Source organism: Lissotriton helveticus, chromosome 11 (genome assembly GCF_964261635.1).
Source record: "Lissotriton helveticus chromosome 11, aLisHel1.1, whole genome shotgun sequence".
Lineage (NCBI taxonomy): Eukaryota > Metazoa > Chordata > Amphibia > Caudata > Salamandridae > Lissotriton > Lissotriton helveticus.
This window is the reverse complement of record NC_136072.1, coordinates 1183679613-1183697872: the sequence shown is the minus strand read 5'-3', so window position 1 is coordinate 1183697872 and position 18260 is coordinate 1183679613. Positions and strand designations below refer to the sequence as shown.

The following is an 18260-nucleotide window of genomic DNA, read 5'->3' as shown; positions in this document are numbered from 1 at the left end:
GTCAGTGCTGTCACTACGGCCATGGTATTGAGCCATTTTTTAGGGCATCAGGTGCACTGTGTAGAGTATGACGGAGAGGTGTCAACGGCATGAAACATCTTTCTCATGACCGAACAGCTTGTGATTAGTTCTAAGAACTGTGGATCCTTCCAAACCTGCCAGATCTACTTTCTGAAACTGCTACACAAACCCCTATTCCCATCCCTGCAACACTGTATGGAAACGGAAGTTTCTACCATTCCACACAACACAATTTTTTCAGCATATTCAAATTGATTACATACAATCATAATACCACATAACAACTTACAGACAGAAGGTTCAAAACATGACATAATCAAGGAGAGAAAATAGAATTACCAGAATCATACAAAAAGAAGAAAAGAAGAAAACAAAAAGTTAGTGGACCAAATAGTCAGAGTTTAAGTGTCAAGATCCAAATAAGTCGAAACTGCACTCCAAATTTGCCGCCCCAGCATCTTTTTTCGGTGCCGCTTAAGGGCATACAGACTATGCTCCATATTAAACATAGCAAAAAACCTAGCCCGCCAAGCCTCGAATGTAGGCGGTTCTTTTTGCAACCAATCAGATGCTATACACAATCTTAGTACGGCTGTGGCTAAAAAAATTAAGTATACATGCTGATTTGAAATCAGGTCCCATCTCTACCCCCAACAAAATCTGAACGGGTGATAAATGCATAGAAACTCCTAAGATTTCTGTTAGAAACTTCTCCAGCTGCTCCAATAATCTACTTAAAGATGGGCACGCAAAAAAAATGTGCACATCGTCTGCCGCGGGAAACCCGCATCGAAAACATTTCCCTGTTTGATCCCCGCTCCATTTCGAGATCTTATCCGGAGTGTAGTAAAGATTAAAGATAGATTTAAAATGTTGTGCAGAAAGTTTAGCAGACAAAAATACTTGGATAGCTAATCACATAGAAGTCTCTAGATGTATATCCTGTCGCCCTAGTCTAAGCCCCCATTTGCGATTTTGCTCCTCCAAATCATTAGACTTAGTACTGAGCATAAGCGCATATAATGTGTCAATTCGTGCAGCCTTACAATTTGCTTCTATCAAAGGATTGGATTGGATATTCCCACAAGTGTTCAATAGATAGTGCCTGATTTGCAAATATTTGAAAAAATCAACCCGGGGCAGATGATATTGCTCCTTAAGTTGATCAAATGATTTAAGGCCCCCTTCTGAAAAAAGACCAGCCTGATACCTTTAGATCTCCAGTTATAGATCACACGATCCCAAAATACAGTTGGAAAGAAAGTTGAAGCCGCCAATGGTGTATACCAGGATATTTTCACCAACCCATACATTTTCTTGATTGTTTTCCATACTTTATATGCAGCCCCAAGAACCTTATATCTAGTATGCTTGTAGTAGCACTAATCCAAATTTAAAAACAAACAAACAGTTTTTGGCTTGCACTCCAAGTGGCATCTGGTATATAGAGGGACATCCCGCTATATCTAGAGGCCCCACCCCTGTAAGTAATATATTAATATTTTTAATCATGCATGCATAATAATACGAGGTAAAGTCAGGTACAGACCAACCCCCAGACATTCTAGGTAGGACCATGTAGCGCATTGCCCGGCGAGCCTTCCCCCAAGACCACAGAAATTGCATGCAGATGGATTGTAATTGTGCAAGACTAGTTTTTGGGATTTCTAAGGGCACGCACCTAAAGAAGTACATTATTTTTGGGAGTATCATCATTTTTAGCAGATTACTTCTGCCTACTAGAGAAAGATGTAAGCATTCACACCGGTCTAGCTGTCGCCGAACCCCCGTTAATAATGCTTCCCAATTCGCCTTAACAAGTGCAGTTGCGGAGGTCCGGATCCTTATACCCAAATAAGTGACCTCTTGTGAAACTCTTGGATCCGAATAAGTACTCAAATGTGCACATAATATCCGAGTTTTGGCTGTATTTAGCTTATAGCCAGACACAGCCCCAAAATTCTGTTGCCAAATACTCAATCTCTTACATCACTACTGCTGGTTTAGACGATACGACGGCGACATCATCGGCATAAGCGAGAACCTTATAGTGATGATCCTGTATAATTATTGGGTGAATCTTGGTGCTTGACTCCATTTTTAAAAAAGGATCGATGTGTAATGAAAAAGCAGGGGGGGAGCATGGACTCCCTTGTCTAGTGCCACGCCGGATGAGGACCGCCTCTGACTCGAGTCCCATGGTGCTTATCCTGGCGACAGGTTGACGATAAAGTGTCTGCACAGCGGTGATATACTGTGGGCCAAACCCACGACGCCTCATCACATCCCATAAAAAGCACCACGAGACTCGATCGAAAGCCTGCTCGGCATCCAATAAAATTAAGGACAGCGCCTCCCCGTTACATTGGCATGATCTAGTAATGTTATTACCCGGCAGACATGATTTGTTGTGCCCCGATACGGGATAAATCCATGCTGCCTAATTGACACCAATGGGGTAATAACTGTAGCTAACCTAGTAGCCAGTATCTTTGAATAGATCTTCCCATCCGTATTCAATAGTGATATTGGCAGGTATGAGGCCGGGAGATTTACAGGCTTATCTTTCTTATGGAACACTACAATACAAGCTTCATCCCAAGATTTGGGGACGGCACCTTTTTGAGCCTCTCAAACTGTTGCTAACAGATCGTCCTTTAATACTCCAAAGAAGCATTTATAAATTTCCAGAGGTAATTTGTCTGGGCCTGCCGCCTTACCAATTGCTAACCCATTTATCGCTGCTTCCAATTCATCCAGCGTGATTGGAGCATCTAACCTTTCTGCCACACACAACACAATTTAAATGTTTAATTGTCTGTGGAACAAGGAAAAAACTGAATTACAACGTTCTCTGTAGAATACCAAAGAGACAATATATGAAAACCATCTGCCGAGCAAGTAAAGGTCTTTCATTTATCCCTTTCAGTTCCTATTCATCATCTGCAGAAGCCATTAGTTCCACCCCAGAAAGAGCTAGCAACCTTTTTACACACACACACACATTAAGGAAATTCTCCACAGGTTTAGTTCTTTGTATATTTGTCCCCAAAGGTATCTGCGGAATTCTAATTGAACAGCATCAAGACTCCCAATTCTCAGATGACGCACAATTCTACTTGAATGTCTCCTCTGCTTCAAACACCCAGCACCTCAATCACTGCCTGCACATCATTCAGACCTGGATGTCCGGGGCCTTCCTGAAGCTCAACTCAACCAAGACACAATTCCTGTTATTTGCCAAGAACAAGAATCAGAGAAAACTTGTCTCAATGACATAAATCTTAATGGTTTCAAACCTTAAGTTTCACCGAATGGCAAGTATAGTGGATTCACCTTGGCCACCAACATCACCCTCAAGGAACAAGTTACCAAAACAACAATGACGGTGGTACCAGTGTGGTTGTAGAGAATATCTAGAGATAGATAATCTTTTCACAATAAGCCAGCAGACCACAGCAAAATATAAATCTAACAGGAAATAGGACTCAGTTATGAAGCACAAGTTACTTACTTGTGTAACGATACATCTGTAAGAGACATTAGTTAGTGATAGATTCCCACCTTAGAATATCCCCAGGCGTCAGACTGGATCCGGACAGTTTTTTTCATCAGCAGTACCCTTGCGCGTCGGTAGGCTTCATCGTACGGCTCCACGTACGTCGCTGAAATGACGTCACTGGAGCTACTTCGACGCACTCACACGCACGGACAGCAGTTTTTTCTTTTTCCGTGCCAGCAAGCGCAGATCCGGAGAGAGCGGTACCCCAGTCATTTTTTTACTGAGTTTTTGGGGCCTTATATATGAGTATGTATCAGTCTACGGGTGCATAGGGATGCCCGGTTTTAAGTCTTGCGCGGCCTGTCCCTGCACGATGTTGGTGATGGACCCGCACCGTGAGTGATTCTACTGCCTGGGGCGCGGCCATGACTCCGAGTCGTGACCCATCTGCCGGGCCATGGCTCCGAAAACTTTGTCTGAGCGGTCCCAAAAGTGTCTGGAGGCCGGGGAGTCGGTTCCGCGCCGTTCACAGTCCCGGTCCAGAGGGAGGTCGTGGGGCTGGGTGCGGAGCCTTCACCATCATTCAAAGTCAACTACGCCTACCAACGCGCAGGGGTACTGCGGATGAAAAAACTTTCCGGATCCCGTCTGACGCCTGGTGATATTCTAAGGTAAGGAATCTATCACCAACGTGTCGCTTTCAGATGAAGCAATTCACCAAAAACAGAATAAGAACATTAACTAAAAGGATGGCGGAAGAAGGGAAGTGTTTAGAAGTGTTAAGTTGTAAAAATCACACAATTGGAACAGTTAGTGGGTACACTTCAGTTGGAGAAAAGAGAAGAAAGGAGTAAGGGAAGATGAGAAGAAATGATGAACGTTCAGGCTAATAATTAATTTGGGACGAAGCACATTCTGCCATGTTGATTCCCCCCCCCCACTTTTCCAATCAATATTAGCACACCAGCCGTTGCATCCTGAAAGTACTTCGTCACCCAGACAGAAACCCACGAATTTGCAGATATAATTTCAATCAAACAGAACCACCAAGTAACCATTTTAACTACTGTTAGTTTATACAATCAGTTATTAGTTAAAACTCAAAGCATTGATAAAAATGTACTCTGTTGAACCCCTAAAATAAAGCTAGCCACAGAACTTATTGACTCATTATGAATGTAATTCTATTACATTAAGAGAGAAAGGAATATTAAATGAATCAAGCCAGCATCCTATCCTCAATCACCCTCCTGCTGTAACGTCAACATATGTTCCTCTGAAAATTCATTATCCACACGCATCGGACCCCGGGGACGCAGTCTGGAAAAATACAATATCCCAGGGAGGCAGCAGTGGCCAATGTGGAGAACTGCCTGGAACTAAAATGTTGTGCCAACAAGTTCCAGGAGGCCTGGGTGCATTACCTCAGAGGGTGAGCTGGCAGGTAAAGTCTGTACAGCAGCATCCGCCGACTGTGTATACAACTTAGGTAGACTGGAAAACTCCAATGCTCACCCACAGCAACCAAACGTTATTACTGGAAGAAAACATCATCCCACAGCAACTCCCATGTGAGGGCTGAAAATGCCAATCGTCATAAAGTACAATCATTACTAGGCAGTAAACCCGGCTACTTGATCAATGTAGTAAGAGTGGAATTCATTGGCAAAAGTGGTCTAGTCCTATAGATGTTTGTGAAGAGGACATATCAGCCGCCTATAAAAGAGCTTATGAATCAATTGATCTGCTAAAATAGATCTGCATGTAAACTAAAGCACTGATTGGAATCCTAATGATTCAACTTAGCATGAAATATTTCTGAGATTAGAAACAAGTACAAAGCATGTTACTATATTGGCGAAATTCACAGACATTCTAGAATGTGAATTGTGCAAAACACTCCAAAATGCATACTGCTCATTACCAATGCTGCTGCATGAAGTTATGTAGACACTCCAGAATGTATATTGCGCATTCCAAGTGAAACTCGAATTTACACAGGCCCTCCAGAATGCAAATTGTGCATTACAGGTCCATTTGGAAGAACTAACATTGACAAGTCTCTATTACTCCTGTACCTGGAAAAAACGTCTCTCATATGATAACATTGAAATCAATCCAAATCTTCACTCCTATACCAGGCATGAATGCTCACATGGGTCAGACTCCATTTTGAAAATTAACCTACCAGCGTGGAGACTGCTACCTTACACATCACAGTCGATGCCTCCCTGACAAGAGAAGAAAATGACCCCGCCTCCGATATTGCTGAACTTCTCAGCTGCCTTCAACATAGTTGACCATCCCACACTCATGTACAGCCTTGAGTCTCAAATGGAATTCACCTGCAGCGCCCTTCACTGGTTCTCCACCTACCTTTCCAACCGAAGCCAGTTTGTTCACACAGGCACCTCCAGGTCCCAAAAGACTGCAATACCTGCAGAGTCAGCAAGGGTTCCACACGGTCATCTTCAACCTCTACATGGTGCCACTTGGAGCCCTATGCACAGACAACAGCATCGAGACTCCCTATGCACCAATGATGCACAATTCTACTTGAAAGTCTCCTCTGCTTCAGACACCCAACACTCAGACCTGGATGTGCAGCACCCACAGGAAGCTCAACTCAACCAAGACAGAATTCCTGTTATTTGCCAAAAGCAGCAAACAAGAAACAGAACACACCTGTCTCAATTACATGAATCTTATAGTTTTGAAGCTTAACTTTCACCAAATGCTGAGCTAAATGGATTCACCCACAAGGAACACATTACCTAAAAAAAGAACGACGGCCTGGTACCAGCTCTTTTCAAAACAAAGGCAAACCATTTCTTCCAGAGAACTACTTGAGAACTGCTGTTCAAGCCCTCATACTCCTGCATTCGATGCTGGTAATGCGCTGCTCCAAGACCCGTCAGACTACACACTGCAAACCCTTACAAGCATCCTACTTGCCACAGAACGTCTCCTCCAGGGCCTGATTAAATATGGTCACATCAACCTCATCCTGATGGAACTCGATTGGGTCCTCTTTTCAGCCCACATCTTCTAAACCAGCTGCATCATTTACAAAGCCATCACGGCCAGCAACCGCACTTATCTTACAGACAAGCTCACCATCTCGGGTAGTTCTCAGCACACCCACAACAAGGGCATCAGACTGAAGACTTAGAAGTGCAAAAAAGAGAAAACTAGAGAACAGGGCTTTTCCCTTTATGCAACCGGATGTGGAACAACGTCCCCACATCCATCAAGACTACCCCAATGCTGCTCCATTTTAGGAAAGAGTTGAAGAGTCCCCTCTTTAAGGAGAACTACATAACAGTGCATTAATCGCCCACAAACTAGGTATTTCCCTGACCACTTGTGGACTTTATGCTTGTCTTGAACCTTGTATAGCAATCCACTGCCTATCGTTAGGTTAGTGCTATAGAAATACACACGCCCCCCCCCCACACATATAGAAACATACAGCGTGGTGTTTTGGCAAATTGCAGCGGCAGGGTGTAGGTTGCTGAGAATAGGAGAGATCCCATGGGCTTGAGATAGTGGGAAAGAACAATCATTTTACTAAACACTTTAGGGACATTCAATGATGACACATGGGTCACTGACGACACAGATATGTGCATGAAAGTCAATCCTAACCTACAAGGGCCTTTTGACACGGTTGATTACTAGACCCAGGGTCAAGCCTGCATAGGCATCCCTAATTGCATACTCATTTTGCTCACCTTCTCCTTCTCTGATCAACAACAATATGTCCAAATTGAAGCCGTAATATGTGGTGGTACCATGGCATCCAATATCACCCCGACAAGGCTCAATTTGTACACTCTCCCACCTCGAGACCTCTACAAACTAACAGCCCGGTGGCATGCGCAGACCAGTCCACCACCAGCTGAAAAGCCAGCTATTCCCCCCTTTAGCTCCTCTCGTCCCCTCTTTCTGATCGGACGCCCACTCGCATACAATCGCCTTTCTGCATCCTCTACTTTACAAATGGCTGCACGGGCATGCTGTAGGCATGCCTCCTAGGCACACAGCTCTGCTGCAATATAAAATGCTCTGATGACCCTCTGGGTGAGGGACTCATTACAAACCAGTGCAGCGTCAACAGCCAAGTTGCTGATCTAGTCTGAGTGTACTCAAAGGACAGAGGACTGAGTACGCTGCTAAGGAGTGTGTGGGGGTGACAGAGGGCTCCACGCTCACAATTAAAGGGGAACATTTTGAAATCACCCAACGGAGAGGTAGACTATGCCTTATGAACTAGCCAGACCTCCTGCAGTGGAGACATCTGTGTGATTCAGACACTGGACAGTAAAAGACTCACCATCGCCAGGGTTTGGTGCCGACAAGATGGTGCTGTGCTTCTTCTTAACTTCCTCCACAATGGACGCAATCTTATCGATGGAACTGCGCAGCTCTTCCACCTTTAAAAAATACAAAAATAAAAATCATGCTCAACCTTTCTCGACAAACTTTTGTGAACTATATTTAAGGTGGTCAAACAACATTCCATTGACTGTTTCCACTCATTGCAAAAAACGTGAATAGAAAAACAATGTTCCCTTTGTACACCTGCCCAGATAATCGAACTTGGTGAAATATAGAACATTTCACAGGTCATTCTGATACAATGAAAACTGATCTCCATCTAATCAGATATAAAAACTTTAATTTAGCTCTACAGATACAGATGTTGATTACAAGAGGAGAAGGGCATCACTCATGATACCCCGGAGTAAATATTACTGTAATTGGGAAAAAATCCTATACACCTCCCGCGTGGTTTTGGACTATTGCGTCACATTTTCAGGTGCAGAGCATGAAAACGATTCTGTATATCGACAGATATCAGGGATGCACAGCACCACCCAATGCTGAAGATGATGGTTATTTATAGAGCGCAACAAATACTCTATTGAGTGCTCTGGGGCGAAATCAGAAAGCCAGCAGAAAGACAAAGATTAGCGCAATTGAAAAGCCATGTTCGTCAGATCTTTGTGAAATATCTGGTAGTTGGGTTCTAATCTCAAAGATCTCGGCAGATGTTTACACACCTTGAGAGTCAGTAACGACAAAGATCTGCCACCTTCTCTCCGATTCCTAAGTCTTCTATCCAGGGCATCCGTCAAAGCCACTCATGCTGAATCGTGCTTAATAAAATTTGGCAGCGCAGGTCGGAATTTGTCGCAATCGGGGAAAGTATTTTTGAGAAGACCCAAGTACAGTGCATTGCAGGAGTCCAGTCGAGATAAAACCAGAGACTGGACCACTGGAATGTGTCTTTGCGTGGGGAGACGAGGATGAATCTTGAGTGGCACATTAACAAACAAAACATAATTTCTAAAAGAAACTATTACAATGCACAAATTAGACTTACTGGACAAAGCCCACAACCAATTAAGCAACCAAGAAATAAAAAAATAAAAAAGTTACGTCTTATGGTTTGGCATCCCAAATTTTTGTGGCTTATCTCGTAGGCTTGAGTGAGCTTGTCCTCTTTTTGATTTATGGGTTGCTCATTGGTTGAGGGCTTTGGCTATTAAGTCTAATTTGTGTACTGTAATAATTTATCATTTCTTCCAGATATTGCGTTTTGATCATTAAATTTTCCTTGACTTGGTGAAGTCGAAACACCATCGACACTTCTGACATTTGGAAGGGAATAAAATACTAATTTCTCAAATTGGATATGGATTTATGTATCATCTACAAAGTTTATTATTCCGATGCCAGGTTTATTTGCTTTTAACACACTATGCATTACCAATCTTTGTTGTTGTGTAATGATTTGAGCACTTATATACTCTTTATTTATGTTTCGTTGTTTTGCAATAATTCACTATGCTTCCTTGAACTATTGTGTGAGCACCTTATGTTGGTTAGTCTTAAAAGCTCTGTATTGATTAATCTTGTATTCATAACATGTTTGAAGGAATGTGGGAAGCTGAAGGGTTTTGGACAGAGGTAAACAATCGCAATCTCCAAGCTGGGTGACGTCATTTAGGAGGGTGCACTGAACCCCTGAAGTTCCTTACAGCAGGAATATCATCGACATAATTCCCAATATTTTAAATATTTTCAGTTGCAACACGCCTGGCAGGTGGAGAAGGTCGTACAAGCTGACATCCCGGAGTATGCGCCACTGGCTCCTCCCAGGTGAGATAGCTGGGAAAGCGGCCTCGTGGACGTATAAGACTATCCTTAGCAACGTCCCAGATACCCTGACGAAACTGAAGGCAACATGGGAGGGCGAGGTGAGCGAATCAGATAACAGGGATCGGGAGGCGGCCCTAATGCACTCGAGGGAGGTGGCGATCAAGTCCCGCCTACGACTTATCCAGTTTAAGGTCCTGCACATGATATACTACGAAAGGCCCTGTTTAGATAGATTTGGTAGGGCAGAGGCCGATAACTGTCTGAGTGAGGGGACGAGATTGAGTCATTCATGCACACAATGTGCTCCTGCCCAGTGATGAGCTCATACTGGATTACCGTAGTGGAGGAACTTCATAAACCTGCCGATATACCCCAAATTCTTCCTATGGGGATATCCATGGAGGTAAACGGACCTAGAAGTAAAACCTATCTATGGGCCTTGTGATGGCGCAGCAAGGCGTGGACAGACACTTGGTTGTCCCTGAGCCGCCCACCTTCAGGGAATGGAAAGTAGGGATGGAACTATGTGGTGGCTGAAAAAGTTACCTATAAAGGCAAGAGGATGCTCCAAAACGTTCCGTAAAGTGTGGTGTTCTTGGCTCAAACACTATAACAGACATTGGAGGGATGGAAATGGGTCCTCCGCTGCGTAGTATACCCGATTACTACTGATACAGAAAGAGGAGAATTCGACCCACAGCGGGCCATTACCGTACTGCGTTACTGTTAACACTGTACAATTATACATTGAATCCCACGTAGCAGTGTTGATGGATGTGATGTTTTTTAACTTAATAACAATAATTTTAAAAACCTCTTTTTTTTTTGCAGAGTTTTATATAGCGCGAACTAGACCCGAACCGAATCAGGTATCAGAGCGCTTTACATAGCACCAGTTACGTTACATGAGGACACACTTTCATTTTTAGGCACGGGGAGATTAAGTGATTTGCCCAGAATCACAGGAGGTTTTTGGCGTCGTTACCGAGACTCGAACCCAGATCCCCAGGTCCGAGGTCGAACGCCTTAGCCGTTAGGCCAACCCCTCTCCCTCTTTGTATTCTGATTGATTGATAGGCTTTATTTCGGTATGCAAATACCATAAAAGCAATACAAAAATACAATTTATAAAAATGACATATGCAATTATATACACAATTGATAAAAACAAGTACAAAAATTGACTAGACATATTAAAACAAGGATTACATTGACACGGAAAGCCTTCTATTGCAAATCAACCAAGCCCATTTCAGGAATTTTGACACAGCACATACAATCACTGGGGATGTGTCAGTTTTTAAAATGCGCATTACCACTATACACTGACTAATGCCCAGGAGTCTACAGAGTGGTTTGAGCCAACGAATCCGTGGGACACAATAGTCCGGGCATTCAAAGAAGATGTGGACAACTGACTCTACACAAGTGGGACAGGATGCACAAAAAGGAGAAAGTTGGTTAGGGCCCTTCCAGCGGGCGACTACCTCCCCTACTGGTAAAGTCCCCACACAAAACTTAAAATACAGAGTGCGGTCAAGCGGGATGGTAATAATGTCTAGGTAGGGTTCATATGCCACCACCTCCTTAGTTCTCACAAAGCATACTGTTGTGTTGCAGTGGCGTGAGTCTGGATGTAATTTCGCAGAGACCCATTTCCAGTACAACTTTTTAATAGTAGCCTTGGGGCGGGGCAGATTTTGTGGACCAATCGTCAGGTAACTCTATCTCCATTAGTAGTCTTTTAACGGCCCTCAACCATTTGATCCTAGACCACCCCACCATATCCTCTTTGTATTCATAACCTCCCACCTGGAACCTTTGTTGTTTATATAGATTTTACAGCCCCTGGTTTTGGGTTGTTCATGCTGCCCCTGTTGTGGTCAACCCTACAAAATGCAGTGGACACTTTTGCAGTGGACACTTTTTCTCAATCTGAGTTAGAAAAAAAAGGTGAGGGTTTTTTGTTTTATTGGGGTGATGGAAAGGAAAAGACATAGAAGGGGAAATGGGTCGAGGGTTGTAAGAAACATTGTGGTATGGGTGGGACAATTTAATGTGAATACAGGTGAGGAGAGTAACAAAGGGCGCGGATGGGAGAAAGAGCGACAGACAGCACAACTCTGGGGCTTAGGAGCAAACAAGTGAAAGAGCAACGAGGAACTGGAAGAGAGAAGCACACAGGTGAGAAAGTAGCGAACATGAGTGTAGAAGGTACACAGGTGAGTGAGAGGAACAAGGAGCGCAGCAGGGGGAAAGAACAGGATGGTGACAGCTGGAAAACACACGCACTCTCAGACGCCTTCAACAAAAATAAAAAAGCAACACCTGAAGAGCAAGCAGTGGAAGGACAAGTAATGCATCGATGTTCCAGGGGAGGGACTAACAACAAGAGGAAGGATAGCCCACACAAGCTAACAAATAAGTAAACAAATGAGAGTAACACTGAAGACGCCCAACTGTAAGCAATGTGCAGGCTAGAAGCCCACTATAAGCGAACAATATGTTGTGCAACAGACAGCGCATGCACGGTCTATCTAGTAAGGCAGAATCTAAAAAGGATTGCTGTCAGTCACAATGCATGTACAAGGTAACGTAATGATCCAGACTACTTTAAAGTCCCTTGTGCGCTGCCATACAAGCACTGCACAGAAGCACCAAACAGCCAATAGCATGAGGTGAAAAAGATATACTCCTCGGGAGGAGCTAAAGCTCACTTATCTATATCATAAATAATCTGAATCTATAAGTAATTCAGAAAGCTGCCCTGCCAAATCTCACCTAAACAAGCATTGGCAAAGCCAATAGGTGTCATCCTATTAACATATTGGCTTTGCCAGGTTTTTAACAATTCTGTGCAGCAATGTCAAAAACATCTTTTTAAAAGGGGGGATAGGGGGTGAAGGTATGATGCAAATGCTTCATTAACTAGTCACCAGTGTGCGTAACGACATTGGTGCATGTATCTATGAGATTGACAGTTTACAGGCCCCGGTTTGAATTCAACAGACAATTATGTGTGCACAAATATATGGATATGGATGCACATTATAAAGGGACAACTTTGAGAAGGAGAGACCATGTTGTGCTAACACCCACCGCTGCCACCGAGCACAGACCCAGAACAACCTATGCATACCTGTAAGAAAATGCATCTAGTCTATAGATGTTGGTGAGCATGGAAAGCTTTTCCCTCACCCCTCTCCTCGAAACCTTCCTACTGGATGAACGCACGCCCGAGTTTTTGGCGACATGAATGTGATCACCTAGTAGTGTTAAGCAGAGGATTTGGCCCAACATGAAGAGTATGATTCATGAGGTGCGCGCTCGCCCATTTTTGTATGACACCCAGAGAACCACACTATTTAAGAATCTTGAAATTAATAGGCATTTAAGGATCACTGACAGTTCGAATTTACGTGTACTTGTCTCCCTTATAGCCATTAAACTCCTTTTGGTTCTCCCCCTTGAAGTCACACCTACCGGGTACTGTTGACACCCGTACTCCTTGACCTTTAGGTGAGTAACAGAGTACCCCATTGTGAATTAGTAACTATGTAGAAACTGCTGCTGTTTTTAGTTAAAACTTCTGTGTTTATCTATTTTACTCTTGAATGTTGTGGCATGTGATATTGTGATTATAGTTGATACTAGCTGGTCACTGTGCACAATATGTCACTGCCACACAAACCACAGCGTGTTCACGGTCAATAAGGGCACTTGTTGACACTGTATTTTGCTAATCCTCTCTTTTGTCTCCCCTAGGCAAGAGCAGTCCAATTCAGGTAGTACAACAGGAAGTTAAATGTATTATTGGTTGACACTGTACTAGGTCATTCCTTTGCGATAGATGTATATTATTAGGTCCTGAAGAATCGCAGCATAATTGCATAAGCGAGAAACATGTCGACCTCACGATACGCATTGTAGTCCTAGATCGTGATACGGAATCCTAACTTCTGGCGATCCTAGGCGACCCACTGTTTTTAATATATAGCATGGGAACCACCAGAATGAATATGCTACTTACCAGTATGCATCTGTTCTTGGCATGTAGGGCTGCTAACATTCATATCTTTTGCATTAGATCGCCGCCTAGTGTTGGGTCCGGATGATCGCACATTGTTGTCCCGGAAGAGTCTTCGAAGTATCCTGAGATAGGTGGCTCCTCCCCTGGACTACAGTGCGCATGGGCATCGGCTCCATCCCCAGATTGTTTTTAGCCATTGTGGCAGAGATGGAGTGTAAAGTGTAAAGGATGTCCATGCTAATGATTGAATGCAAGAGTATGTCTGCAGCTGCGACAGGCACCGGGGAGGAGGGTGGGCGATATGAATGTTAGCAGCCCTACATGCCAAGAACAGATGCATACTGGTAAGTAGCATATTCAGTTCGAGGCATGTGGGCTGCTAAATTCATATCTTTTGCATAGAATATATAGCAGTCCCTCCATTAGCGGCGGAATGCCCGTGCCAGCTGCAGAAACTTGAAAAAGTGTTTTGAGAACAGCCTGTCCTACAGCTGCTTGCTGCTTGGAATGCACATCAACACAGTAGTGTTTTGTAAAGGTATGTGGTGTAACCCACGTGGCCGCTCTGCAAATGTCCTCTAAAGGAATGTTCCCCAGGAAAGCCATGGATGCCCCCAATTTGCGTGTGGAGTGCGCCCTTGGGGGTATTGTTAAGGTACGTTTAGCCTTTTGATAACAGATTTGGATACACTTAACAATCCACCTGGCTATTCCTGCTTTGGAAATAGGGTTGCCCTTGTGCTGTGGCGAGAAGGCAACAAAAAGTTGTTTTGTTTTCCTAAAGTGTTGTGTCCTGTCAATATAGTACATCAACGCCCTCCTGACATCCAAAGTATGAAGCATTCTTTCCGCCACCGTTTGTGGGTTTTGGAAGAATGCAGGCAAGTCAATAGTTTGGTTGAGATGAAACTGTGACACCACCTTCGGAAGGAATTTGGGGTTAGTACGCAGTACCACCCTATTTGGATGAATCTGAATGAAAGGCTCTTGGATTGTGAGCGCTTGCAGCTCACTAACACGCCTCAGTGACGTAATAGCTATTAGGAAAGCTACTTTCCACGTTAGGAACTGGAGTTCACACGAGTGTAGTGGCTCAAAAGGTGGTCCCATCAGCCTGGTGAGTACCACATTGAGGTTCCACACCGGAGCTGGCGGTGTTCTTGGGGGAATGACTCGTTTCAGACCTTCAAGAAAAGCCTTAATCGCAGGCACTCTGAAGACAGAGAGATGCTGCCTGTTCTGAAGATAAGCTGCTATGGCGGATAGATGTATCCGAATGGAAGTGTACGCTAGATTGCACTTGTAAAGATGTAACAGATAGCAAATGATGTTAGGGATAGATGCATCTAGCGGGTTGATGTTATTGGCCGTACAGTAAATGACAAAACGCTTCCATTTTGCAGCATAGCATGCTCTGGTAGTCGGCTTTCTTGCCTCCTTGATGATGTCCATGCATTCTGGAGGTAGGTGAAGGTATCCAAACTCTAGGACTTCAGGAGCCAGATTGCCAGGTTGAGCTGTTGCGGATCTGGATGCTGAATGTCTCCATGGTTCTGCGTCAAAAGCCTGGGCGTTAGGCGCAGCCTTTGATGCGGCACCACCGAGAGCTCCAGAAACGTGGTGTACCATGCTTGGCGTGTCCACGTTGGAGCAACTAGGATGAGTGTCAGCGAGTGCTGCCTTAGTTTTCTTGCCACCAGCGGTATCAGAGGGGCTGGCGGAAAAGCGTACGCAAATCTGCCTGACCAGTTCATCCATATCGCATTCCCCTGCGACTGTGGGTGAGGGAACCTGGCGGCAAAGTGTTGGCATTTTGCGTTTTCGTTTGTTGCAAACAGGTCTATCTCCGGATGACCCCACTGCTGGAAGTAGGGGCGGAGTACTGATGGGTGTAACTCCCACTCGTGCATTTGATGGCTGTATCTGCTGAGCAGATCCGCCATCTGATTGTCCTTGCCCGGGAGGTGTTCTGCCATGAGGAAAATGTTCCTCTGAATGGCCCACTTCCACATGCTCTGAGCCAGATGAGACAGCTGTGGCGAGTGGGTGCCCCCCTGCTTTTGAATGTAGTACATCGCGGTCATGTTGTCCGTCCGGACTAACACCACCTTGTTGCACAGATGTACATTGAAGGACTTGAGCGCCATGAAGATTGCCATCAGTTCCAGATAGTTGATGTGCATCTTCTGTTGCTGCGTCGTCCATAGTCCCTGCACTGTGTAAGTGAGCAGATGAGCTCCCCATCCCTGGAGAGATGCGTCAGTTGTCAGGATAATCTGTGGCACCGGCTCCTGGAACAGTCGGCCCTTGCAAAGGTTGTGTGGATTCCACCAATGCAGAGAGTCGTACGCCCGACTGGTAACCAACACTAGGTCTGTCAATTGTCCCTGGGCCTGTGTCCACTGATTTGCTAAGCACTCCTGGAGCGGACGCATATGTAAACGTGCGTGAGGGACTATGAAGATGCAGGAGGCCATCATGCCAATCAACTGCATGAACACTCTCGCTGGAAGCGAGTGTTGTGGTCTGAACTTTTGGATTAGAGACTGCATGCTGTCTATCCTGACTTGGTTTGGCTGAGCCATGGCCGTCAGGGTATTGATCGTCGCACCTAGAAACTGCCGGACATGTGCCGGCTGAAGATGCGACTTTTGGTAGTTCAACGAGAAGCCCAGATCGTGAAGGAGGTGAATGGTAGTCGACATGTCCGCGGCGCACTGTTGTTCCGACTTGGCTTGAACGAGCCAGTCGTCTAGGTAGGGGTAGACATGGATGTTCTGCCTCCTGAGGTGCGCCGCTACTGTCGCCAGACACTTGGTAAACACTCTTGGGGCTGTGGTCACTCCGAAGGGCAGGACCTTGAACTGATAATGCTTGCCGTGGATAGTGAATGTGAGGTATTTTCTGTGGGACGGGTGTAGTGGAATGTGGAAATAAGCATCCTTGAGGTCTAAGGTTGCTAAGAAGTCCCCTTGGTTTAACAATGGAAGAATCTGTTGCAGCGTAAGCATACGGAAATGTTCTGACAGTATATACAGGTTGAGGGGACGCAGATCCAGAATGGGTCTGAGAGATCCGTCCTTCTTTGGGATAAGGAAGTACAGGGAATATACCCCTGTGCCTTCCTCCTCCACTGGCACGAGCTCGATTGCGCCTTTTTGCAGCATCACCACTACTTCTTGCTGCAATAAGTGCAAATGCTCTGCGGACATAGGCCGTTGCCTTGGTGGAATGTTGGGTGGAGTGGACTTTAACTCTAGACAATAACCGTACTGGACAAGTTGTCGTACCCACCTGTCTGTGGTGATGTTTGTCCAGACTGGCAGGAACTGCTGGAGTCTCCCCCCGACAGGTGTTAAATGGTCGGGGGGCAGTGACAGAGAGTCACTGTTTGTTTGGGGCAGAGGAACGGGAATTGTTGTTTCCTCTGCCACGTCCTCTGGTGCTGTTTCCTCGATAACCCCCTTTGTTTTGCTTGGGGTACGAGGACTGTGCTCCACCTCTAGAGAACTGTGACTGTTGACCCATCTGTCCTCTGGTGACTCCACGTGCACCTGAGCGACGAAAAGTGTTGCCCCGGAACTGTTGTGATTGTAGGGCCCCCATAGACTTAGCTGTTTCGTTGTCTTTCTTAATCTTTTCGAGGGTGGTGTCAACATCAGGACCAAACAGTCTATCAGGATTGACGGGCTGATTGAGGATGGTTGTTTGAATGTCCGGTTTAAACCCAGATATGCGGAGCCACGCTTGTCGCCTCAGCATGACGCTAGTGTTAATAGCCCTAGCTGCTGTGTCTGCGGCATCAAGTGCACACTTTATGGCTGCATTGGAGATTAGTTTGCCCTCCTCTATAAGCAGTTTGGTACCCTCTTGAAACTGCGGAGGCAGGTGTTGTAAAACTTGCTCTAGGGTGTCGTAATGCGCCCTATCATAACGTGCCAATAGTGCCTGTGTATTCGCAATACGCCAGAAATTAGCTGCCTGCGCAGCTACCCTTTTGCCCCCTGCCTCTAGCACTTTTGACTCCTTGTCCGGGGGAGGAGCTTCACCCGTTGTTTGGGAGTTCGCCCTTTTGCGGGCATTTGCGACCACAAGGGAGTCAAGTGGCAACTGTCCCCGAATGTAAGCAGGGTCTGCAGGTGCTGGTTTGTACTTCTTCTCGATGCGTGGATTGACCACCCTCGCCCTGGTAGGTTCTTTAAAGATGTCCGCAGCATGCTTAAGGACACCTTTGAGCATAGGCAGTGTCTTTACTGTCCTTTCAGAGACTGAAAAAGTGTCAAATAGAAAGTCTTCTTCTACTGGGTCAGCATGCATGTCCACATCATGATTAGCAGCTGCCCGTTCAATGAGTGCATGAAAACCTGCAGAATCCTCTGTTGGTGATGCACGTGCACTGAAAGGCTGTGGGTCCTGGCCCACATTCTGGGTGCCTTGGTCACCTATGTCGTCATAGGAATCTTGCTGTGCATCTGGTTCATTGATGGGGAAAGTGTACTGGTCATCTTCTCCATATTCCTCTCCCTCAGAGTGTTCTGG

The 18260-nt window shown here is 45.2% G+C and overlaps 1 protein-coding gene across 2 annotated transcripts in view; it reads right to left on the bottom strand.

Annotated features, from left to right (window-relative positions):
• Nucleotides 1-18260, bottom strand: part of STX2 (syntaxin 2) — a 331612-nt gene that overhangs the window by 153740 nt on the left and 159612 nt on the right. For both annotated transcript variants that reach the window (XM_078668008.1, XM_078668007.1), the window contains exon 3: nucleotides 7860-7959. In XM_078668008.1, coding sequence (XP_078524134.1) covers nucleotides 7860-7959 — 100 coding nt within the window. The remainder of the gene's footprint in view (nucleotides 1-7859; nucleotides 7960-18260) is intronic.